Source organism: Ranitomeya imitator, chromosome 8, assembly GCF_032444005.1.
Source record: "Ranitomeya imitator isolate aRanImi1 chromosome 8, aRanImi1.pri, whole genome shotgun sequence".
NCBI lineage: Eukaryota > Metazoa > Chordata > Amphibia > Anura > Dendrobatidae > Ranitomeya > Ranitomeya imitator.
In genome coordinates, this window is record NC_091289.1 from 77,098,275 (window position 1) to 77,123,271 (window position 24,997).

Here is a 24,997-nt window from a genome sequence, read left to right on the forward strand (position 1 = left end):
TGAAGGGGTTAAAATGCAATAACAGGCGATCAAATGAACGTATCTACACCAATATGGTATCATTAAAAACATCAGCTCGGCACGCAAAAAATAAGCCCTCACCTGACCCCAGATCACAAAAATTGGAGACGCTACGGGTATCGGAAAATCGCGCAATAGTTTTTTTTTTTTTTTTTTTAGCAAACTTTGGAATTTTTTTTTACCACTTAGATAAAAAATAACCTAGACATGTTTGGTGTCTATGAACTCGTAATGACATGGAGAATTATAATGGCATGTCAGTTTTAGCATTTGGTGAACCTAGCAAAAAAGCCAAACAAAAAGCAAGTGTGAGATTGCACTTTTTTTGCAATTTCTTCACACTTGGAATTTTTTTCCCGTTTTCTGTTACATTGCATGGTAAAACCAATGGTATCATTCAAAAGTACATCTCGTCCCGCAAAATAAGCCCTCACACGGCCATATTGACGGAAAAATAAAAAAGTTATGGCTCTGGGAAGGAGGGGAGCGAAAAACGAAAATGAAAAAGCTCCGGGGGTGAAGGGGTTAATGAAATACCACAAAGAAAGCGGTGTACTAGTCCAAGGAATAGTATAAAATGTAAACTTTATTTGGAATGCAAAATCAAAGGTCAAACAGAGGCAGTAAAGAGTTAAAAATCGGCAGCACATCCGTACCTACAGTATAGGGGAACAAAGTGGCATCACATAGCAGCAATACAAATCAAATGTAGTTTAGTACTCCATCAGAGTTAACAAACACTCCATATATAGCACATAAGGCCAAACAATGGCACTGAGGGAACCATAACCAGGCTTACAGAGCATGTTAATAAAGAAATGGAAACATACCATATAGTGATGCACGCTGACCTGCGAGCCACGATGTCCCCCGACCCTCCAGCCGCGCGTTTCGGATAAACCTTCCTCAAGGGAGGCATGCCAATACTAAAATCTCCCATCCTTTTATGCCTGGCGTGATTACAGAAACACCGATCACCTGTCAGCTACACAGCACGCCCACCGATGCTGATTCACACGGGCCCATGCAATCAGTTAACAGGGGATAGCCGGAAGTGACATCGATCCCGGTGTAACGTCTGCCGTGGCCATCTTGGTGAAGGGCAAAACATGCCCATAACACAATAGAGCAATGCTTATAGCCAAAAACAGAGTGTGACAGCGACCAAGATATATAAAGAACATACCAGGCAACATAATGTATAGCCAAGACCCAATAATGAGTAACAGCAGTGCAGATATATAACAGGATTAAATTAATATATACATAATATAACACAGGAGCAACGCCCACCATACAGCCGCATATATATGTGTTTACCGGTGGATAGAGTTAATGGGCTTGTCAAGGTGGTAGACAATACAATGGGGATTGAGGAACCCCACTCAGAGTGGTCCATGCAGGGCATAATGTTCAAAAGGTTAGTTCGGAAATCTTGAATATCCTTCCCTGTGATCGATAAAATAAACACGTTAATTACAAGGGAATGGAAAAAGCCCAAATGAAAGGGTTCGCTTCCACCAGCATTTAAGAGAAGGTACCCATTCGAAGAAGAAGCATCATCCTCATGGGATAAAACCCCAAAACTGGACGCGGCGGTAGCCAAGGCGTACAAAAGAACCTCCCTTCTATTTGACTTAGGAAGTTTAAAAGACCCACTAGACAGAAAGGCTGACGTTTTTCTTAAGGGTACTTGGGGAAACATCGGCGGGATCTCTAGCATTTAAGAGAAGGTACCCATTCGAGGAAGAAGGATCATCCTCATGGGATAAAGCCCAGAAACTGGATGCGGCGGTAGCCAAGGCGTGCAAAAGAACCTCCGTTCCATTTGAGGACTTATGAAGTTTAAAAGACCCACTAGACAGGCTGACTTTTTTCTTAAGGGTACTTGGGAAACATCAGCGGGATCCCTAAGGCCAGCAATTGCGGCCACTTGCACGGCACGATCACTAATGGTGTGGCTTGACCGCCCAGAGGATCAGCTTAAAAACAAGGTTCCCAGGAATGAGATCCTATCCTCCCTGCCTATAATCCAGGAGGCAGATTTCCTTTCAGATGCGTCGGCGGATTCTGTTAAATTGACAGCTAGGTCTTCAGCCCTTTCTAATACAGCTCATAGAGCCTTATGGCTAAAATGTTGGCCAGGAGATATACAGGCCAGATCAAAGCTATGTGGCATTCCCTGTGAGGGGGTGCATTTGTTTGGCCCAGTACTTGATGAACCGTCATAATGCGTCGACGTGACGTATCGACGGATTCATCAAAAATAGTGTAAATTGGATGCAACGCATCCAGTTTTTCGACAGATCCGGTAGACGGTTCCGTCGACAAACTGGATCCGTTGCATCCGTTTTATCCGTTTTTCCCATCCATTTCATCCGTTTTTTTGACGGATTTGTTTTCCATGTCTACAAATGGGAGTCTCCCATATGTGATTGGCTACAGGAAAATAATGGCTGGCTGGCAGGCCTCTGGCTGGACGCTGGCTGGCTGGTAGTCCTCTTGCTGTCAGGACGCTGGCTGGCCGCTTGCTGGTAGTCCTGTGGCTGGTAGTCTTCTGGCTGGCTGGCAGGAGTCTTGATGGCTAGCAGGAGTCTTGCTGGCACATTGAGGAATGAAGTCCTAGGCCAGGTTTATATAGATTTGGCGCTGTCTGGCCAATTGGCTGCTAAAGACTGATTTGGAGCATGCTCACTGTAAAAAAACACAAAAAAAAACGGATTCCAACGCTAGAATCTGTCATGCGACGGATCCTGCGTCCTTAGGCTTCCATTCTAGCCAACGACGTATGCTGCAGGATCCGTCGTGGCATGTTTTCCCGACGCAGACAAAAAAACGTTTCATTGTACGTTTTTTTTTCAGACGACCTGTCGCCAAATTCCGACGGATCCAGTGCACGACGGATGAAACGCATGGCCATGCCTCGCGATATGTCGCTAATGCAAGTCTATGAGAAAAAAACGCATCCTGTGGGCAAATTCGCAGGATACGTTTTTTTTTTCACAACACGATGCATTATGACGGGGTATGAAAGACGGAAGTGTGAAAGAGGCCTAACAGGAAGAAAGCTAGAGTGTATATGTTTAATACCTCTTGGAACTATAGGAAACCACAATGACTGCCGGACCATGTTGGGGGCAGGCTTTCAGCCTTTTACCCTGCCTGATTGAAGATTTCCAATAGCTCATGGATTATCAGTATTATTGAAACTGGTCTAAAATTCGAGTTCCAGAGGATACCTCAGGACAAATTCCGTGTAACACACATTCGTTCTTCTTCCGCAGAACAATTGGCTCTGGAGTCTGAAGTCCGGGAACTTCAACAAAAAGGAGTTTTGACTAAAGTTCCTGCGGTACAGAGAGGTAAGGGGTTCTACTCCCCTCCCCTCTTTCTAATCAAAAAACCTGACTGCTCCTTTCGTACCATCATTAATTTGAAGGGCCTAAATAAATTCCTGCTGGTCCATTCTTTCAAAATGAAGTCTGTAAAGACAGCAATAAAATTACTGTTTAACAATTGCTTCATGGTAGTCTTAGATCTGAAAGACGCCTATTATTATGTCCCAATACACACAGACCACCATCAATTTCTAAGAGTAATACATCAGAAAAGCTATTGCCTTAAAAATATCAACATTTTATTTCAGTCAATTAAAATAGGGTTTTGTAAATAACAACCATATGTGAAGAAACCAGATTGTATCTTAATTACCCAGACAGCTACCTTTTTGCAAACCAATAAGAACCGACTTTTCATTTGTATATTGGCTTGTGCATTTAAGTGTTTGTCTGGTGGTTCAAGAAGACAGACTTGCAAACTGATACCATTTAACATACAGTGTAAAGGTACCGTCACATTTAGCGACGCTGCAGCGATCCAGACAACGATCCCGATCGCTGCAGCGTCGCTGTTTGGTCGCTGGAGAGCTGTCACACAGACAGCTCTCCAGCGACCAACGATGCCGGTCCCCTGGTAACCAGGGTAAACATCGGGTTACTAAGCGCAGGGCTGCGCTTAGTAACCCGATGTTTACCCTGGTTACCAGCGTAAAAGTAAAAAAAACAAAACACTACATACTTACCTTCCGCTGTCTGTCCCCCGGCGCTGTGCTTCTCTGCACTGACTGTGAGCGCCAGCCGGAAAGCACAGCGGTGACGTCACCGCTGTGCTCTGCTTTCCGGCTGGCCGGCGCTCACAGTCAGTGCAGGAAGCAGAGCGCCGGAGGATAGACAGCGGAAGGTAAGTATGTAGTGTTTGTTTTTTTTTACTTTTACGCTGGTAACCAGGGTAAACATCGGGTTACTAAGCACGGCCCTGCGCTTAGTAACCCGATGTTTACCCTGGTTACCAGTGAAGACATCGCTGAATCGGCGTCACACACGCCGATTCAGCGATGTCTGCAGGGAGTTCAGCGACGAAATAAAGTTCTGGACTTTCTGCACCGACCAACGATGGCACAGCAGGATCCTGATCGCTGCTGCGTGTCAGACTGAACGATATCGCTAGCCAGGACGCTGCAACGTCACGGATCGCTAGCTATATCGTTCAGTGTGAAGGTACCTTAAGTCTGTAATAGTGACTTGTACATTGTGTGTGTCTATCTTTGTTTATTGATGTGTGCTGATATGCAAATTGTACATTGAATTCCAGAACTAGCTTGGTGACTTCCAAAGCAGAGAAGGAAAGACTGTGCAAATAGATTGAGTGGTCAAGTAGTACTAGGTAATCTCATCACCATTGTTTGCCATATCTTGATGTTGAACTAAAGGACACTGGGTAATTCTAAAAATAGCTCACAGGACTTGGGTATAAATTGACTCAGAGTTCACATCCTGGGAGTTGGAAGTAATACAGAGCTACCAGCCAGACATTCTGTAAACCACACTACAGACAGAATAAAGGACTGCAGCCAATTCATCATGGCACCATCACGAGGGACACTGGTCTAGGATTCTATAGGATACAACCTAGGGGTTTTCGGCTCCGGTTGGAAGGACACAGATCTGATCCAGTGACCATCTCTGCACCATGGATATGTTTGGAGAAAGCCAGGGTTGGGATCCGCTGGTCGCCTGGTTCCATGGAGATGGTCCGATAAGACAGGTGGTGACTCTCGTGTCAACTGGCTTTGGACCTTGTATAGACTCTATGGACAGTTCTTGGTCATCTCCCTATGCTTGTCGTTGCCCCTTCTCTGTGCGTTCATCCACAGATGGAGTAGCGACCCTGGGAGCTCTGACATCGTGTCAACTGGCTTTGGACCTTGTATAGACTCTATGGACAGTTCTTGGTCATCTCCCTATGCTTGTCGTTGCCCCTTCTCTGTGCGTTCATCCACAGATGGAGTAGCGACCCTGGGAGCTCTGACATCATGTCAACTGGCTTTGGACCTTGTATGGACTCTATGGACAGTTCTTGGTCATCTCCCTATGCTTGTCGCTGCCCCTTCTCTGTGCGTTCATCCACCGATGGAGTAGCGACCCTGGGAGCTCTGACATCGTGTCATACTGGAAACACGTGGAGACGCAGTGATATTTTATATGCGCCCATGTACCCATACAATTCCAGGCATGTTGGGAATGCTCTGTTTGCTATTGTGTGCTGTGGTTCAATAAAGTATTGCCGCCCTGTTTTACCTTAACCCTGTGTTGTCTGTGTAGTGTATTGCCCACTGGGAGATAGAGCGGGGGTTCAGTGGTATGAGCCGTGGTCCATGCAGTCTTGCTAAAGACAGCCGGGCCAGCGGACAAGAGCACCCACTGACCCCGCTTCTCCGTAACACCATCTAGTTTAAAATTGCGAAGACACAATGTGCAAAATATAGTCGGTCCAGACAGTGCTGTAATGGTGCCACGGGTTATATAATGAGTAAGCAAATATGCATAGATTTATGGAATATCAATCAACGAATCTTATGTGCATAACAACGTAAAAAAGGGGGAAAAAATATCCTCTATAACAGGTCAAAATGACCTAAAGATCAACATCTGTAGCAGTTTAATCCAATAATATATTAAGCCTTAATAGGAATAAAGGACGAGTATAAACAAAGTGCTGTGCTGTCCGTGATAGTAAGGTGTCTAAATGCAAGTGCAGTCTAATTGAAAGAAGGGACTAAGCCAAACAGAGTAAACTGAGACAGCCATAAATAACCCAGTAGTTGTAATGCCCAGTGGCGAAGGCACATTACCTCTCCGGCATGGACCGATTCCCCGACGCGCGTTTCGTGTGCAGCTTTATCGAGGGGTAGTGAGTGTATGTTATGTGCTGGGAGCTTTATATCATGTGTGCAGCAGACATTAGTGGCAGCGGCTGTGAAGCGGCGCTCCAGGCGGGAGAATCCGCTGACGTCACCAGGTCTTGGCGTCATGTGACACAGGAACGTCAGAGCGTCAGAGCAGGGAGGCAGGACCAAACCACTGTAGACGCGTCGCCCCGGAAACGCTAAAGCAGGAAGCCCGGACGGAGCGCCAACCGCTGAAGATGCAGTGGGACTGGTGAGGGAAAATGCTGAGTGTAAAGTCAATAATAAGAGCGCAGTGTCCCGGGGTAGATATGCGAGTGTGGTGGAGTGGGTATAAACTAAGTGAAAAACTGTAATGAATATATAGTGTTATGAGTGGCAAGGGTAAAAAAGAGTCAGTGTGGGAAAAACCTGCATAGTAGCTAGTGTGAGAAATGTATGAGTACCAATACATAACCAGGAAATTAATAATTAGGAGATGGCAGAAAGGAAGGAAAAAAAGGTGGGGGGGAGTGTAAAATATATATATTATAATTGATCATTAATAATAATGAGCAAGTGAGGGGAAGTTGTTTTGGTAATGTGCCTTCGCCACTGGGCGTTACAACTACTGGGTTATTTATGGCTGTCTCAGTTTACTCTGTTTGGCTTAGTCCCTTCTTTCAATTAGACTGCACTTGCATTTAGACACCTTACTATCACGGACAGCACAGCACTTTGTTTATACTCGTCCTTTATTCCTAGTAAGCCTTAATATATTATTGGATTAAACTGCTACAGATTTTGATCTTTAGGTCATTTTGACCTGTTATAGAGGATATTTTTTCCCCCTTTTTTACATGGTTATGCACATAAGATTCATTGATTGATATTCCATAAATCTATGCATATTTGCTTACTCGTTATATAACCTGCAGCATCATTACAGCACTGGCTGGACCGACTATATTTTGCACATTGTGTCTTCGCAATTTTAAACTATATGGTTGTTTTTTTTACAAAACCCTATTTTAATTGACTGAAATAAAATGTTGATATTTTTAAGGCAATAGCTTTTCTGTTTTTCTGATGTATTGGTTCTTTGGAAGCTGCCGATCCTAGGCATGGTATAAATTTGTAGGTTATAATTTCTAAGAGTAGCAGTTTCACTGAATGGTGCAGTAGAACACTTTCAATTCCGAGCACTCCCCTTTGGGGTTGTGGTCGCCCCTCGAGTCTTCACTAAAATAATGGTAGAAGTCATGGCACACCTACATGACTAGAATGTATTAATAATCCCCTACCTGGATGACCTATTGATTGTGGGACACTCAAAATCACACTGCACAGCCCAATTGGGGAAGGTAACATCGGCTTTACAGAATTTGGGGTGGATTATTAATTTCAAAAAATCCCGTTTGCAGCTCTTAGAAGTACAGGAGTTTCACGGTCTTGTCCTAGACTCTAGAGGGCAGGAATGTCGCCTTCCAAGCTTGTCAGGCTTTTCTCAGACAACCAGGTAACTGTAGCCTACATTAACCATCAAGGAGGTACGCGGTCCGGTTCATTAATGGAGGTCGCGGATCGTATCTTTCAGATGGCCGAAGCTTAGCTACTATCTCTTATGGCTCTTCATATAAAAGGAAAGCACAATATCATGGCCAACTACCTAAGCCGCAACAAACTCGGACAAGGAGATTGGACGCTAAATCAGACCGTCTTCAATCAGATCGTTCAATTGTGACATAGATCTTTTTGCCAACCGAGAAACCAGAAAACTACATCGGTTTTGCTCCTTAAACCCCAGAGAGAATCTGTATGCAGTGGACGCTCTCCTAATCTCATGGCACTTCAATCTCGCTTATGCCTTTCCCCCACTAAACTTAATTCTGATAGTTCTGAGGAAGATACGAGAGGACAGGGCCCGGGTAATCCTGGTAGCCCCGTTCTGGCCCAGAAGACCATGGTTTCGCTGGCTGAGGAAGATGTCCATTTCCGAGCCTTGGATTCTTCCAGAAATACCAGATCTCCTCTCCCAGGGTCCAATTCTCCATCCACGAGTGGCCAATTTACATCTAGTGGCGAGAAATTTGAAAGGTCATTACTAAGGGGGAAGTGGTTTTCTCAAGATCTTGTAAATATATTACTAAAGAGTAGGAAGGTTTCTACAACAAATATTTGTCAGAATTTGGAAAAAATTCTTGGCAGTCTCGGGAGCACAGATTGGCCAAAAGGTCTGTATTAACCTCTTTCTGACATATGACGTACTATCGCGTTGAGGTGGGGTGGGCCCGTATGACTACCGACGGGATAGTACATCATAGCGATCGGCCGCGCTCACGGGGGGAGCGCGGCCGTTCGCGGCCGGATGTCAGCTGCCTATCGCAAAAACAAACAAAAAAACAAACAATAAAAGTACACATTTAGTATCGCCGCGTCCATAACGACCCCACCAATAAAAGTATATCATTAGTTAATCCCTTCAGTGAACACTGTAAGAAAAAAAAAAAGGCAAAAAACAACGCTTTATTTTCATACCGCCAAACAAAAAGTGGAATGACACGCGATCAAAAAGACAGATATAAATAACCATGGTACCACTGAAAACGTCATCTTGTCCCGCAAAAAACGAGCCGCCATACAGCATCATCAGCGAAAAAATAAAGTTATAGTCCTCAGAATAAAGCAATGCAAAAATAATTATTTTTTCTATAAAATAGTTTTTATCGTATAAAAGTGCCAAAACATAAAAAAATTATATAAATGAGGTATCGCTGTAATCGTACTGACCCGAAGAATAAAACTGTTAATTAATTTTACCAAACGCGGAACGGTATAAACTCCTCCCCCAAAAGAAATTCATGAATAGCTGGTTTTTGGTCATTCTGCCTCACAAAAATCGGAATAAAAAGCGATCAAAAAAGTCACGTGCCCGAAAATGTTACCAATAAAAACGTCAACTCGTCCCGCAAAAAACAAGACCTCACATGACTCTGTGGACTCAAATATGGCCCACATAGTATCTAACACTGGCCACGTAGTATATAGCAGCCACGCAGTATATAACACAGCCCACGTAGTATTTAGCAGTGTGGGCACCATATCTCTGTTTAAAAAAAAAATAATTAAAATAAAAAATACTTCTATACTCACCCGCCGGGATCCAGCGAAGCTCTGGCGATGCGCGCGCGGCTGCCGCCATCTTCCGTTCCTAGGATGCATTGCGAAATTACCATTTGATGAATTTTGCAATGCATCTCTGGGAACGGAAGCTGGCGGCAGGCGCGTGCTGCTCGGCGGACTACGGAAGGTGAGAATAGCAGATTTTTTGTTTTTTTATTATTTTTAACATTACATCTTTTTACTATTGATGCTGCATAGGCAGCATCAATAGTAAAAAGTTGGGGACACACAGGGTTAATAGCCGTGTTAATGGAGTGCGTTACCTGTGGCATAACGCGGTCCGTTACCGCCGGTATTAACCCTGTGAGCGGTGACTGGGAGTATGCAGGCGCCGGGCACTGACTGCAGGGGAGTAGGGAGGGACTAATCGGACTGTGGCCGTCGCTGATTGGTCGCGGCAGCCATGACAGGCAGCTGGCGAGACCAATCAGCGATGCGCGATTTCCGTTACGGAAATTGCAGACAGAAAGACAGACAGACGGAAGTACCCTTTAGACAATTATATATATATATATAGATATGTATGCTTGTATATTCATATTGCTGCTTACTAAGCTGTCTCCAAATGTTAGTTACCCTGCTCTATTCGCTGTACTTTATATATGTTGTGTTCAAGGTATAATATATGAACCACTAAGTTACTTGCACCTTTTTTATGTTAACAACGATTATATCTTGCACCCGCTGGACGTACGTATGTTTGCACATTTCTTTCAATAACTGTTCCGGCTTGTTCTTCTGTCCTTCCCTGCCCTATTTTTGTACTTTACATGGAGTCTACAATGCAAATTTATATGGAGCCTATGCATCGATCATTGATACTTCTTTATCGCATGTACATCTTGATAGAGCATACTAAGTTACTTTCTTAATACTATTGTTAGTGGTCTTCCAAAACCTTTTTACTTGATCAGAGAATGTACAGTAACTTATACCTATTGACTTTGCATTTCTTATTTCTCATATTTTTGTTTTCAAACGTTTTTATTGGTATTTTCAATTTTAAACAGGTAGAAATGAGAGAAAGGGGAAGGAAATAAACATAGGGTAGGGAAAAGGAAAGGAATCCCCAAGTGAAATGGGGAATGAAATATCAGGCATTAGAAAACAGACCATAAATTGGTAGCTTAAATATACTACATATATATGTCACTAACAAAGGGACGAAAATTAAATTAGTCTTGCGATGCAGTATAGTAAAAATAAGCATTAGCAGTAAAGAAAAATGTTGCTTAATAACTAGGCCCAAGAGAATAGACAAAAGTATACAAGTCAGAATTAAAGTAGCCTGTGCGATGAAGTAGAATAATAATAAGCATTTACAGTAAAGAAAAATGTTGCTTAATAGCTGGGCCTAAAAGAGAAAACAACCATATACATGTCGGATTCAAAGTAGCCTAAGTATAGAGATATACTGTATGAATATGATGCCTACTTATAAACACAATAAGTGGAATATCAGATAACGTCGCTGAAAAGTCAATATTATATGATGCTCAGTAATATTAGTATACACGTTTTTTATAGCCTGTGAGATAAAAGTAGATTAAAGGTCGCATAATGTGTGGAATAATGCCTGCCCAAGTCCCAGAGTGCACATGGCACCCCTAAGACCTAGTGGAGGAAAGTTCGGTTTTGATCCAAGAAACAATCAAGTAACAAAAATTTTTTTTTTAATTTCTCATATTTTTGGTCCGGGCTTTCCACCCCATTTCCTCATCTGTGGTGTTTCTTCTTTTTAACAAGCTTTATTATGTTATGTATGATTTTATGATGTGTTCAATAAAATGTGATTTTATTCTTTATCCTAGCACGTGTTTAAAGTAATTTCTTTTTTTAGTGTATATATAATTTAACCCTTAGACTAAAAAGGTTGTGCACCCCTATATTAGTATTTCTTACAAATATTTAGTGACACTAACTGTATCATTTAATGTTTTATTTCAGAACTCCGGTTTAAAGTCCCATGGGGGCACCTAGCAGCCAAAGCATGGGGTCCATCTGAAGGGCGACCAATTTTGTGCTTACATGGTTGGTTGGATAATGCCAACACTTTTGACAGACTTATTCCATTGCTTCCCAAAGGTGAGTTTAGAGTTGAAAATGTGCCCCAACATTTTGTAAGCAAACTTGGAGATGAAAGTGGATATAAAACCCCCGCTACGGGAAACGGGTGCAGATGATCATTGTGGTTTGTCCTGATGAAGTCATATGATCACCTCAAAATACGATGACAAAACCACATCCATACCGCATCTGTTTCCCTATCATACATTGGATCCTCAGCAGCCCGGATTTATATCCACTTTAATCTCCAAGTTTACTTACTGTTTAGTGGATCTCTTTTGCTTTAACCCCTTTTTGATATGCACCATACATGTACGGCACTGCAGGAGCTGCATTCCCGCAAACCTCATTACATGAACAGTGCCACGATTGCGGGGACTCGCACTGAGCGCCGTTACGATCGGGTGCGGGTGTCAGCTCTGTGTAACAGCTGACACCCTACAGCAACGCCAACGATCGGTGCTAGCACCGATCGCGGGTGTTTAACCCCTCTGATGCCGCTTTTAATAGTGAAAGCGACATCGAGGAGATCGCAGAGGAAGTGGGCTCCCGTTGAACTTCCATCAGGACAACGTGTTGCAATCGCATTGTCCTGATGATCTCTATGGTGATCCCTGGCCGCAAGATGGCCTGGGGGTCTTTCACAGAAGGTGGCTTCTCAGTGCCTGCTCTGAGCAGGAGCTGAGACTCCTCCTTCCCTGCCTGTCAAGACACTGATCTGATGTTCTGCAGTGCAGAAGCTTTGCAGAGTATCAGATCAGCGATCTGTCACAATACAGTGATGTCCCTTCCTGGGAGAATGTAAAACAGGAAAAGAAAAATTATTGAAAAGTGTGAAAATATACAGTACAGACCAAAAATTTGGACACACCTACTCATTTAAAGATTTTTCTGTATTTTCATGACTATGAAAATTGTACATTCACACTGAAGGCATCAAAACTATGAATTAACACATGTGGAATTATATACCGTATTTTCCGCTTTGTAAGACGCACTTTATTTCCCCCAAATTTGGGGGGGAAATGTGGGTGCGTCTAACAAAGCGGATATACCGCTTACCATTACAGGCTGGGAGGAGGGGGTGTCCGCCGCCGCTACCGCCTGCCGCCACTGTCGTCCGCCGCCACTGCCGGGGTTGTCCGCTGCTGCCCCGGGTGATGCTGAAGGCTCCGGTGCTGCGGGGGGCTCTGGCGACATTTTGTGAAAGACCAGAGCCCCCCGGCAGTTCTTCCATGCGTTCCAGTATGACTAATTCCGGGAAAATGGCCGCCGGAATCTCGGGAGATGAGATTTCAGCGCTGAGATCTCATCTCTCGAGATTCCGGCGGCCATTTTCCCGGAGTTAGTTCCAGTATGACTGACTCCGGGAAAATGGCCGCCGGAATCTCGGGAGATGAGATTTCAGCGCTGAGATCTCATCTCTCGAGATTCCGGCGGCCATTTTCCCGGAGTCAGTAATACAGGAACGCATGGATGAACTGCCGGGGGCTCTGGCCTTTCACAAAATGTCGCCAGAGCCCCCCGCAGCACCGGAGACAGCCCTACAGCACAGGAGCCCCCTGCAGACCCCTCATCCCAGCCTGCAGCAAAGGAGCCCCCTGCAGACCCCTCATCCCAGGCTGCAGCACAGGAGCCCCCCTGCAGCACAGGAGCCCCCTGCAGACCCCCTCATCCCAGCCTGCAGCAATGCTCCACTCCTGCCTCCGGCAACGAGCCTGGGACCCTGATCCACCACAACCACAACCCCTGGTAAGTAATAAGACGCATGGATTATAAGACGCCCCACCAATTTATTAAAAAATAGTTTTTTCCTATTTTTCTCCTCAAAATTTGGGGTGCGTCTTATAATCCGGAGCGTCTTACAAAGCGAAAAATACGGTACTTAACAAAAAAGTGTGAAACAACTGAAATTATGTCTTATATTCTAGGTTCTTCAAAGTACCCACCTTTTGCTTTGATGACTGCTTTGCACACTCTCGGCATTCTCTTGTTGAGCTTCAAGAGGTAGTCACCAGGAATGGTCTTCCAACAATCTTGAAGGAGTTCCCATGATGCTTAGCACTTGTTTGCCCTTTTGCCTTCACTCTGTGGTCCAGAGCACCCCAAACCATCTCGATTGGGTTCAGGTCTGGTGACTGTGGAGGCCAGGTCATCTGGCGTAGCACCCCATCACTCTCCTTCTTGGTCAAATAGCCCTTACACAGCCTGGAGGTGTGTTTGGGGTCATTGACCTGTTGAAAAATAAATGATGGTCCAACTAAACGCAAACCGGATGGAGTAGCATGCCGCTGCAAGATGCTGTAGTAGCCATGTTGGTTCAGTATGCCTTGAATTTTGAATAAATCCCCAACAGTGTCATCAGCAAAGCACTCCCACACCATCACACCTCCTCCTCCATGCTTCAAGATGAGAACCAAGCATGTAGAGTCCATCCGTTCACCTTTTCTGCGTCACACAAAGACACGGTGGTTGGAACCAAAGATCTCAAATTTGGACTCATCAGACCAAAGCACAGATTTCCATAGGTCTAATGTCCATTCCTTGTGTTTTTTAGCCCAAACAAGTCTCTTCTGCTTGTTGCCTATCCTTAGCAGTGGTTTCCTAGCAGTTATTTTACCATGAAGGCCTGCTGCACAAAGTCTCCTCTTAACAGTTGTTGTAGTGATGTGTCTGCTGCTAGAACTCTGTGTGGCATTTACCTCGTCTCTAATCTGAGTTGCTGTTAACCTGCGATTTCTGAGGCTGCTGACTCGGATAAACTTATCCTCAGAAGCAGAGGTGACTCTTGCTCTTCCTTTCCTGGGGCAGTCCTCATATGAGCCAGTTTTTTTGTAGCGCTTGATGGTTTTTGCAACTGCACTTGGGGGACACTTTCAAAGTTTTCCCAGTTTTTCCAACTGACTGACCTTCATTTCTTAAAGTAATAATGGCTACTCGTTTTTCTTTACATAGCTGCTTTTTTCTTGCCATAATACAAATTTTAACAGTCTATTCAGTAGGACTATCAGCTGTGTATCCACCAGACTTCTGCACAACACAACTGATGGTCCCAACCCCATTTATAAGGCAAGAAATCCCACTTATTAAACCTGACAGGGCACACCTGTGAAGTGAAAACCATTCCCCGTGACTACCTCTTGAAGCTCATCAAAAGAATGCCAAGAACACATGTGAGAACACTATGGCGTTGTTATTTGCGATATGATGGTATTATTTGAGAACTATAGGACAGTATTATGTATGATCTATATGGCGGTATTATGTGAGAACACTATGGCAGTTGTAGGGATTTCACTCACTCGGGTGCGACGTCTGAGACTCAGGAGGCACGTTTCTTGAAAAGTTCATAGGGTTTATTGCATCATAAACCACGTGGCGAAATAACAGAAATCAAATAGCCTTTGGCTCAGGAAAAGAAAAACAAATGTCCAGTCCTTCCGGCTCAGACCTGGAGCCTTGACACACTCAGGAGGGTTTCACCTCCTCACATATCTACTGTGTTAAAGGGACACTGTCACCTGAATTTGGAGGGAACAATCTTCAGCCATGGAGGCGGGGTTTGGGGGCTTTTGATTCACCCTTTCCTTACCCGCTGGCTGCATGCTGGCTGCAATATTGGATTGAAGTTCATGCTCTGTCCTCCGTAGTATATGCCTGCACAAGGTGCAATCTTGCCTTGCGCAGGCGTGTACTATGGAGGACAGAGAATGAACTTCAATCCAATATTGCAGCCAGCATGCAGCCAGCGGGTAAGGAAAGGGTGAATCAAAAACCCCCAAACCCCGCCTCCATGGCTGAAGATTGTTCCCTCCAAATTCAGGTGACAGTGTCCCTTTAAGCATTAGCCTGACTTATATAGGACTAACCACACCCAGTAATCTATCACATGATTAGCCATGTGGTCTGACATCACCACAGGTCCTGAAACACAAATATATGGTTATGTAAAACAAAGAAATATTCCGGGCTACATTACAGCGACAAGGTACCTATGTGACACATACCTCCCGTCGACCACACACCCGTTAGCCATGCTACATACCTCCCCCCTCTGCCTAAAGCCGTGGGGCTTGGCACTTTCCCCAACTAAACAAGGGATTCTTGATAGGGCATCCGCATTACCGTGCAGCTTTCCGGCCCTATGTTGCACATGGAAACTAAAGTCCTGCAGGGCTAAGAACCAACGGGTGACCCTAGCATTTCTACCCTTTGTTTCCCTCATCCATCTAAGTGGGGCATGGTCAGATATTAGTCTGAATTTACGACCCAGCAGATAGTACCGTAACGTGTCCACCGCCCACTTTATGGCCAAACACTCTTTTTCCACGACTGAGTAGTTCTTCTCAGATGAGGACAGCTTTCTACTCAGATAGAGAACAGGATGCTCCTCCCCATGTAGCTCTTGGGAAAGGACTGCTCCTACCCCAACATCTGAGGCATCTGTCTGAAGAATAAATTCTTTCTTGAAGTCTGGGGCCATCAGAACGAGCTGCTTACATAGAGCCCCTTTCAACTCTTGGAAGGCTGACTCTGTCTCTTCGGACCATTTAACCATCACTGACTTTGTCCCCTTCAGCAGATCAGTCAGAGGTGCAGCCACTGTGGCGAAGTTCGGGATGAACCTCCTGTAATATCCCACGATTCCCAGAAAGGCTTTAACTTGCTTTTTTGAAAGTGGTTTCGGCCACGTTTGGATTGCCTCCACTTTCCTGATTTGGGGCTTTATTTCTCCACGACCCACTATATAGCCTAGGTATTTAGCTTCTTCCTTACCCAAGGCACACTTCTTCGGGTTTATTGTAAACCCCGCCTCTCTTAGAGCATCAAACACCGCTTGGACTTTCTCCAGATGACTCTCCCAGTCCGGGCTAAAGATGACGATATCATCTAGCTGCGCAGCAGCGTAGGCCTTATGGGGTGCAAGGACTCTATCCATAGCCCTCTGGAAGGTCGCCGGAGCTCCCTGTAGGCCAAACGGCATCCGGACATACTGGAAGCATCCATCGGGTGTCGAAAAGGCCGTCTTCTCCTTGGCTTCCTGTGCCATGGGGATCTGCCAATACCCTTTTGTCAAATCCAAGGTGGATATATATCTGGCGTGCCCGAGCCTTTCGATGAGCTCATCAACGCGGGGCATGGGATAAGCATCAAACTTGGAGACCTCATTCAACTTCCAATAGTCGTTGCAAAACCTCCACTCTCCATCAGGTTTTGGGACCAGGACAATTGGGCTCGACCAACCGCTCTTGGACTCCTCAATGACTCCAAGCTTCAACATACGCTCCACTTCCTTGGAGATAACTTCTCGACGAGCCTCAGGAATACGATAGGGTTTCACATTCACCCGCACATGTGGCTCTGTTAGGACCTCGTGCTCTATGACCTTCATGTATCCCGGCAACTCTGAAAACAGGTCCCTATTTTTCTGGAGTAACTCCCGGAACTGCTGTTTCTGGGTCTTTGATAGCGTCTCCGCTATAGTAACCGCTCCAACCTCATCTTCTGGGTTGCTTAGCAAAGATGGAGTTACTGTCGGCTCTCTATCTTGACATGGCTTGATGAGGTTGACATGGTAAACTTGGAATGGTTTCCGTCTTCCCGGTTGGTGAATTTTATAATTTACCTCACCAAGTTTCTCGATGACCTCATATGGCCCTTGCCATTTGGCCAAGAACTTACTTTCCACCGTCGGAACTAACACAAGAACTCGGTCTCCCGGATTGAACTGCCTCACTCTTGCAGACCGGTTGTAGACCCTGGCCTGAGCTTCTTGTGCCTGGAGGAGGTGCTCTTTCACGATAGGCATCACCTTTGCAATCTTCTGCTGCATCAGGGCCACATGCTCAATGACGCTTCTGTGGGGCGTGACTTCGGCTTCCCAGGTTTCCTTGGCTATATCCAGGAGTCCTCGCGGATGTCGGCCATATAGAAGCTAAAATGGTGAGAACCCTGTGGAGGCCTGTGGAACTTCACGAATGGAAAACATCAGATAGGGTAAGACACAATCCCAGTCTCTACCGTCTTTCTCAATAGCTTTTCTCAGCATGCTCTTCAGAGTCTTGTTAAATCTCTCAACAAGGCCATCTGACTGGGGATGGTACACCGAGGTCCTCAACTGGGAGATTTTCAGGGCTTTGCATAACTCCCTCATCACCTTGCTCATGAAAGGTGTACCCTGGTCAGTCAGGATCTCCTTCGGCAGACCTGTCCGGGAAAAGACATGGACCAACTCGCGGGCTATGCTCTTTGAGGAAGAATTTCTCAAGGGAATTGCCTCAGGATAGCGTGTGGCATAGTCCACGATGACTAATATATATTGATGGCCCCGAGCTGATTTAACTAAGGGACCGACCAAGTCCATGGCAATTCTCTCGAACGGTACTCAATAATGGGCAGTGGCACAAGGGGGTTCCGGAAATGAGGAGTGGGAGCAGTTAGCTGACATGTAGGGAAGGACCTGCAATAGTTCACTATTTCCAGGTGACACCCAGGCCAATAGAACCTCTGCACAACCCGTTCCTGCGTTTTTTCCACCCCTAGGTGTCCACCCAAGATGTGTGAATGGGCCATGTCCAACACCTTCCGTCTATACGGACCCGGCACTACCAACTGCTCTACCAACTCCTCCCTTATTTTCGTGACCCGGTACAACAACTCCCCACTCATCAGAAAATGGGGAAATCTTATGTCTGCCCCCGGCTCCTGTACCACCCCGTCAATAACTGTGACCTTATTAAAGGCTTCCCTCAGAGTGGGGTCCCTATGTTGGGCAGTCCCAAAATTTTCACCGGATACCTCTAACTCCAGAATGTCAGATGCAGGGGACACTTCCTCCTCATCTCCAACCAGGACACAAAAAGGAAACCTGTCTGACTCTGGGTGTGGCGACACCCTTCCAGGGTTCATTGGTTCCCTACTCTTGCTAGGGAGCTCAGAACCTTTCCCCCACAAATCCCAAAACAAACAGAAATCCCGGCCAATAATTATAGGGTGCAACAAGTCCTGAACGACGCCGACTATGTGGGACTCAGTGCCACATGCCGTTTAATGTCCACCCTGGCCATAGGGTAGTCCATTGCATCACCATGTATGCACCGCACTCCGACCTTCTTTCCTGGGAGCAGGTGGAGAGGAAAAGTGGCCCTCACCAGGGTCACTAGGCTCCCAGAGTCTAACAGTGCCGTTACTGCTCGACCGTTCACCTTTACGGGACACGCTTGAGGTCCCTCGTTGGATGGAGAGTTCACACTACAGGCTGGATACGCATAGTATGAACAACGGCGTCCCATGCTGCAGTCCATCTGCTCAGTGGTCTGGGAACAACGGGCAGCTATATGTCCTGGCCCGTGGCACCTCCAACAAATAATATCACCCGTAGGGACCTTGGGCACCACCTCCCCCGCCCTTTGTGACCTTGGACGCACCACCCCTTTTTGGGACTCGGCTCCCTTCTGGGACCCCCAGTACGGCATGGGCTGCCTCCCGAAGGAGCCTTCCAACCCTTGGTATCTCTCAACCAGTCCGATCAGCTCGTCGGCATTCTGGGGATCACCCTGGGCAACCCAAGACTGTATAGGCCTTGGGAGGGAATGGACAAACCGATCCATCATCACCCGTTCTACCATCTGTGCAGGTGTAGATGACTCTGGCTGCAGCCATTTCTGGACCAGGTGCAACAGATCAAACATTTGGGAACGAGGTGGTTTGTCCCGGTGATAGGCCCAGCAGTGAACTCGCTGTGCCCTGACAGTCAGTGTCACCCCCAAACGTGCGAGAATCTCGGCTTTCAATTTGTGATACTCTTTGGCATCCTGCAAGGTCAAATCATAGTACGCCTTCTGGGGTTCTCCCGTCAGGTATGGCGCCAGTACCTCTGCCCACTGCTCTGGCGGAAGTTTTTCCCGCTCAGCGACCCTCTCAAACACCGTCAGGAAGGCCTCAACATCATCCCCGGGAGTAATTTTTTGCAACGCGCATCTTACCGTCTTCCGAACGTGGGTGTCATCAGCCAGACCTGGGGTTGGGGCGCTCGTCTTGCCCTGGATGGCAGTTGCCAGAAGCTGCATCTGCTGCCGTTGCTCCTGCTGGTTCTGTTGCATCTGCTGCCGTTGCTCCTGCTGGCTCTGTTGTATCTGCTGCTGGTTCTGTTGAATCTGCTGCATCAACAGCCTGTTGCTCTCTTGCTGCGACTGGAGCAAGTGTTTCAGCAGGTCCTCCATTTTCTCCGGCAATGCTTGCTGGCTTACCACAGACTTGACCCAGGACATCCAATAACAGACTCTTCGTCTCCGCTGGAACGCTGCCCGCATTCTCCACCAATTGTAGGGATTTCACTCACTCGGGTGCGACGTCTGAGACTCAGGAGGCACGTTTCTTGAAAAGTTCATAGGGTTTATTGCATCATAAACCACGTGGCGAAATAACAGAAAACAAATAGCCTTTGGCTCAGGAAAAGAAAAACAAATGTCCAGTCCTTCCGGCTCAGTTCTGGAGCCTTGCCACACTCAGGAGGGTTTCACCTCCTCACATATCTACTGTGTTAAGCATTAGCCTGACTTATATAGAACTAACCACACCCAGTAATCTATCACATGATTAGCCATGTGGTCTGACATCACCACAGGTCCTGAAACACAAATATATGGTTATGTAAAACAAAGAAATATTCTGGGCTCCATTACAGCGACAAGGTACCTATGTGACACATACCTCCCGTCGACCACACACCCGTTAGCCATGCTACACAGTATTATCTAAAGAAAGGGGACCCGATCTAGGGTGGTTCTGGTTGAGCAGCTGCACACGGGTCTAGAGTAATAGAGGGGTGAAGACACAAAAGAGAATAGTAAAACCAAAAACACTCAGTTTGAAAAAATGTTGCAGTAATCCGCAAGTGCTAGTAAAAGATGTAAAAAACAGGGTATTTGGTTGATACGTTTTTTGCAAAAAATGTATACTAAGCTGCTCTACCAATCTTCACGGTATACCCTTATCAGAGCAGTCCTAACTAATGTATGCAATCCCTATCTGATGTATTTAAAAACCTGATCATCTGTATATAACCTGTGTGAACAGGGTTCAGAGAGGAAAAATCCATGTGTGCATACAGGGTAGAACAGCTTTTGTGCAGATAGCCCAAGAGGAGTGGTGGAACTCCCCAGTCTTGTAGACACAAGAGAACAATTATGGAAACAGGAACACATGGGCTACTTGCACAGTGAACAAGTCTGTATGATCATGTTCACACACCACCAAGAAACCTGAAGACACAAAAGAGAATAGTAAAACCAAAAACACTCAGTTTGAAAAAATGTTGCAGTAATCCGCAAGTGCTAGTAAAAGATGTAAAAAACAAGGTATTTGGTTGATACGTTTTTTGCAAAAAATGTATACTAAGCTGCTCTACCAATCTTCACGGTATACCCTTATCAGAGCAGTCCTAACTAATGTATGCAATCCCTATCTGATGTATTTAAAAACCTGATCATCTGTATATAACCTGTCTGAACAGGGTTCAGAGAGGAAAAATCCATGTGTGCATACAGGGTAGAACAGCTTTTGTGCAGATAGCCCAAGAGGAGTGGTGGAACTCCCCAGTCTTGTAGACACAAGAGAACAATTATGGAAACAGGCTACTTGCACAGTGAACAAGTCTGTATGATCATGTTCACACACCACCAAGAAACCTGAAGACACAAAAGAGAATAGTAAAACCAAAAACACTCAGTTTGAAAAAATGTTGCAGTAATCCGCAAGTGCTAGTAAAAGATGTAAAAAACAAGGTATTTGGTTGATACGTTTTTTGCAAAAAATGTATACTAAGCTGCTCTACCAATCTTCACGGTATACCCTTATCAGAGCAGTCCTAACTAATGTATGCAATCCCTATCTGATGTATTTAAAAACCTGATCATCTGTATATAACCTGTGTGAACAGGGTTCAGAGAGGAAAAATCCATGTGTGCATACAGGGTAGAACAGCTTTTGTGCAGATAGCCCAAGAGGAGTGGTGGAACTCCCCAGTCTTGTAGACACAAGAGAACAATTATGGAAACAGGAACACATGGGCTACTTGCACAGTGAACAAGTCTGTATGATCATGTTCACACACCACCAAGAAACCTGAAGACACAAAAGAGAATAGTAAAACCAAAAACACTCAGTTTGAAAAAATGTTGCAGTAATCCGCAAGTGCTAGTAAAAGATGTAAAAAACAGGGTATTTGGTTGATACGTTTTTTGCAAAAAATGTATACTAAGCTGCTCTACCAATCTTCACGGTATACCCTTATCAGAGCAGTCCTAACTAATGTATGCAATCCCTATCTGATGTATTTAAAAACCTGATCATCTGTATATAACCTGTGTGAACAGGGTACAGAGAGGAAAAATCCATGTGTGCATACAGGGTAGAACAGCTTTTGTGCAGATAGCCCAAGAGGAGTGGTGGAACTCCCCAGTCTTGTAGACACAAGAGAACAATTATGGAAACAGGAACACATGGGCTACTTGCACAGTGAACAAGTCTGTATGATCATGTTCACACACCACCAAGAAACCTGAAGACACAAAAGAGAATAGTAAAACCAAAAACACTCAGTTTGAAAAAATGTTGCAGTAATCCGCAAGTGCTAGTAAAAGATGTAAAAAAACAGGGTATTTGGTTGATACGTTTTTTGCAAAAAATGTATACTAAGCTGCTCTACCAATCTAATAGAGGGGGCAGCATGACCTCCAGTTAGGTACCGTCAGGGGAAGGCTAGTGAGGCAGCTGAAGAAAGGGGTCTCATTTTTATCTTTACTATATGGCTACATTTCCCCCCAGCGTCACCCCGGACTGCGCCTGTCGCCTCGCTTTCACACATCGCCAGGACAGGAGCTGAGGAGGGGAATGGGGTCTGCATGCAATGTCTGGATCAGAACAGGCCATCAATCCACAGCAATGTTTCCTGGATTTTTGTGGAACAGTGGGTTCATCCATGTGTATAAAAGACAGCGCTCTATGTACAGTCCCTGGCTGCTCCGCGCACCGAACATGGTGCCTCCATACACCAGCACACTGCTCTCCTAAAATACTCTGTGCTGCTGTCACCCTGCTCCCTCCACCATATATCTCCCAGAATCCTTGCTGCCTGCCATCCTCTGTGACTGTCTACTTGTCAGTATAACTCCATAGCTCCCAACCGTCCCTCATTCTGCGGGACTGTCCCGATTTTCAGGCTTTGCCCCGCAGTCCCACACAGGACTCTGCTTCTCCCGTAGACAGCAGGAGAAGCAGCCGACACGCCCCCTTACGTAAGGCCATGCCCCTTCCTGTTATGTTTGCTAATGACAGGTGTTATGAAGGCAATCCAGAAGCACAGTGTGCTTAGCGATCAGAGCGCACACAGTGATCTGACAAATACCCAAAAATGCAAGAACGAGCTCTGAGACGTGGAAACTCTGTAGACTGCACACCTGATCCTATCCTAAACACAACTAAAAGCGGCTGTGGATTGCGCCTAACAACTACCTAGGCAACTCGGCACAGCCTAAGAAACTAGCTAGCCTGAAGATAGAAAAATAGACCTGACTTGCCCCAGAGAAATTCCCCAAAGGAAAAGGCAGCCCCCCACATATAATGACTGTGAGTAAGATGAAAAGACAAAACGTAGGGATGAAATAGATTCAGCAAAGTGGGGCCCGATATTCTAGGACAGAGCGAGGACAGTAAAGCGAACTTTGCAGTCTACAAAAAACCCTAAAGCAAAACCACGCAAAGGGGGCAAAAAAAACCCACCGTGCCGAACTAACGGCACGGCGGTACACCCTTTGCGTCTCAGAGCTTCCGGCAAAACAAAAGACAAGCTGGACAGAAAAAAAGCAACAAAAAAAACAAAAAGCACTTAGCTATACAGAGCAGCAGGTCACAGGAACAATCAGGAGAAGCTCAGATCCAACACTGAAACATTGACAAGGAGCAAGGATAGCAGCATCAGGCGGAGTTAAGTAATGAAGCAGTTAACGAGCTCACCAGAACACCTGAGGGAGGAAGCTCAGAAGCTGCAGTACCACTTGTGACCACAGGAGTGAATTCAGCCACAGAATTCACAACAGTACCCCCCCCTTGAGGAGGGGTCACCGAACCCTCACCAGAGCCCCCAGGCCGACCAGGATGAGCCGCATGAAAGGCACAAACAAGATCGGAAGCATGAACATCAGAGGCAAAAACCCAGGAATTATCTTCCTGAGCATAACCCTTCCATTTAACCAGATACTGGAGTTTCCGTCTAGAAACACGAGAATCCAAAATCTTCTCCACAATATACTCCAATTCCCCCTCCACCAAAACCGGGGCAGGAGGCTCAACAGATGGAACCATAGGTGCCACGTATCTCCGCAACAACGACCTATGGAATACATTATGTATGGAAAAGGAGTCTGGGAGGGTCAAACGAAAAGACACAGGATTGAGAACCTCAGAAATCCTATACGGACCAATAAAACGAGGTTTAAATTTAGGAGAGGAAACCTTCATAGGAATATGACGAGAAGATAACCAAACCAGATCCCCAACACGAAGTCGGGGACCCACACGGCGTCTGCGATTAGCGAAAAGTTGAGCTTTCTCCTGGGACAAGATCAAATTGTCCACTACCTGAGTCCAGATCTGCTGCAACCTATCCACCACAGAATCCACACCAGGACAGTCCGAAGACTCAACCTGTCCTGAAGAGAAACGAGGATGGAACCCAGAATTGCAAAAAAATGGAGAAACCAAGGTAGCCGAGCTGGCCCGATTATTAAGGGCGAACTCGGCCAACGGCAAAAAGGACACCCAATCATCCTGGTCTGCAGAAACAAAACATCTCAGATATGTTTCCAAGGTCTGATTGGTTCGTTCGGTCTGGCCATTAGTCTGAGGATGGAAAGCCGAGGAAAAGGATAGGTCAATGCCCATCCTACCACAAAAGGCTCGCCAAAACCTTGAAACAAACTGGGAACCTCTGTCAGAAACAATATTCTCAGGAATGCCATGCAACCGAACCACATGCTGAAAGAACAAAGGTACCAAATCAGAGGAGGAAGGCAATTTAGCCAAGGGCACCAGATGGACCATTTTAGAAAAGCGATCACAGACCACCCAAATGACTGACATCTTTTGAGAAACGGGAAGGTCAGAAATGAAATCCATCGAAATGTGTCCAAGGCCTCTTTGGGACCGGCAAGGGCAAAAGCAACCCACTGGCACGAGAACAGCAGGGCTTAGCCCTAGCACAAATCCCACAGGACTGCACAAAAGTACGTACATCCCGTGACAGAGATGGCCACCAGAAGGATCTAGCCACTAACTCTCTGGTACCAAAGATTCCAGGATGACCAGCCAACACCGAACAATGAAGTTCAGAGATAAGTTTATTAGTCCACCTATCAGGGACGAACAGTATCTCTGCTGGACAACGATCAGGTTTATTCGCCTGAAATTTTTGCAGCACCCGCCGCAAATCAGGGGAGATGGCAG

At 45.7% G+C, this 24,997-nt stretch overlaps 1 protein-coding gene across 3 annotated transcripts in view; it reads left to right on the forward strand.

The window, feature by feature from the left end:
- The window catches only part of SERHL2 (serine hydrolase like 2), a 219,513-nt gene that overhangs the window by 39,504 nt on the left and 155,012 nt on the right, over positions 1 to 24,997 (forward strand). For all 3 annotated transcript variants that reach the window (XM_069737104.1, XM_069737107.1, XM_069737106.1), the window contains exon 3: positions 11,375 to 11,512. In XM_069737104.1, coding sequence (XP_069593205.1) covers positions 11,375 to 11,512 — 138 coding nt within the window. The remainder of the gene's footprint in view (positions 1 to 11,374; positions 11,513 to 24,997) is intronic.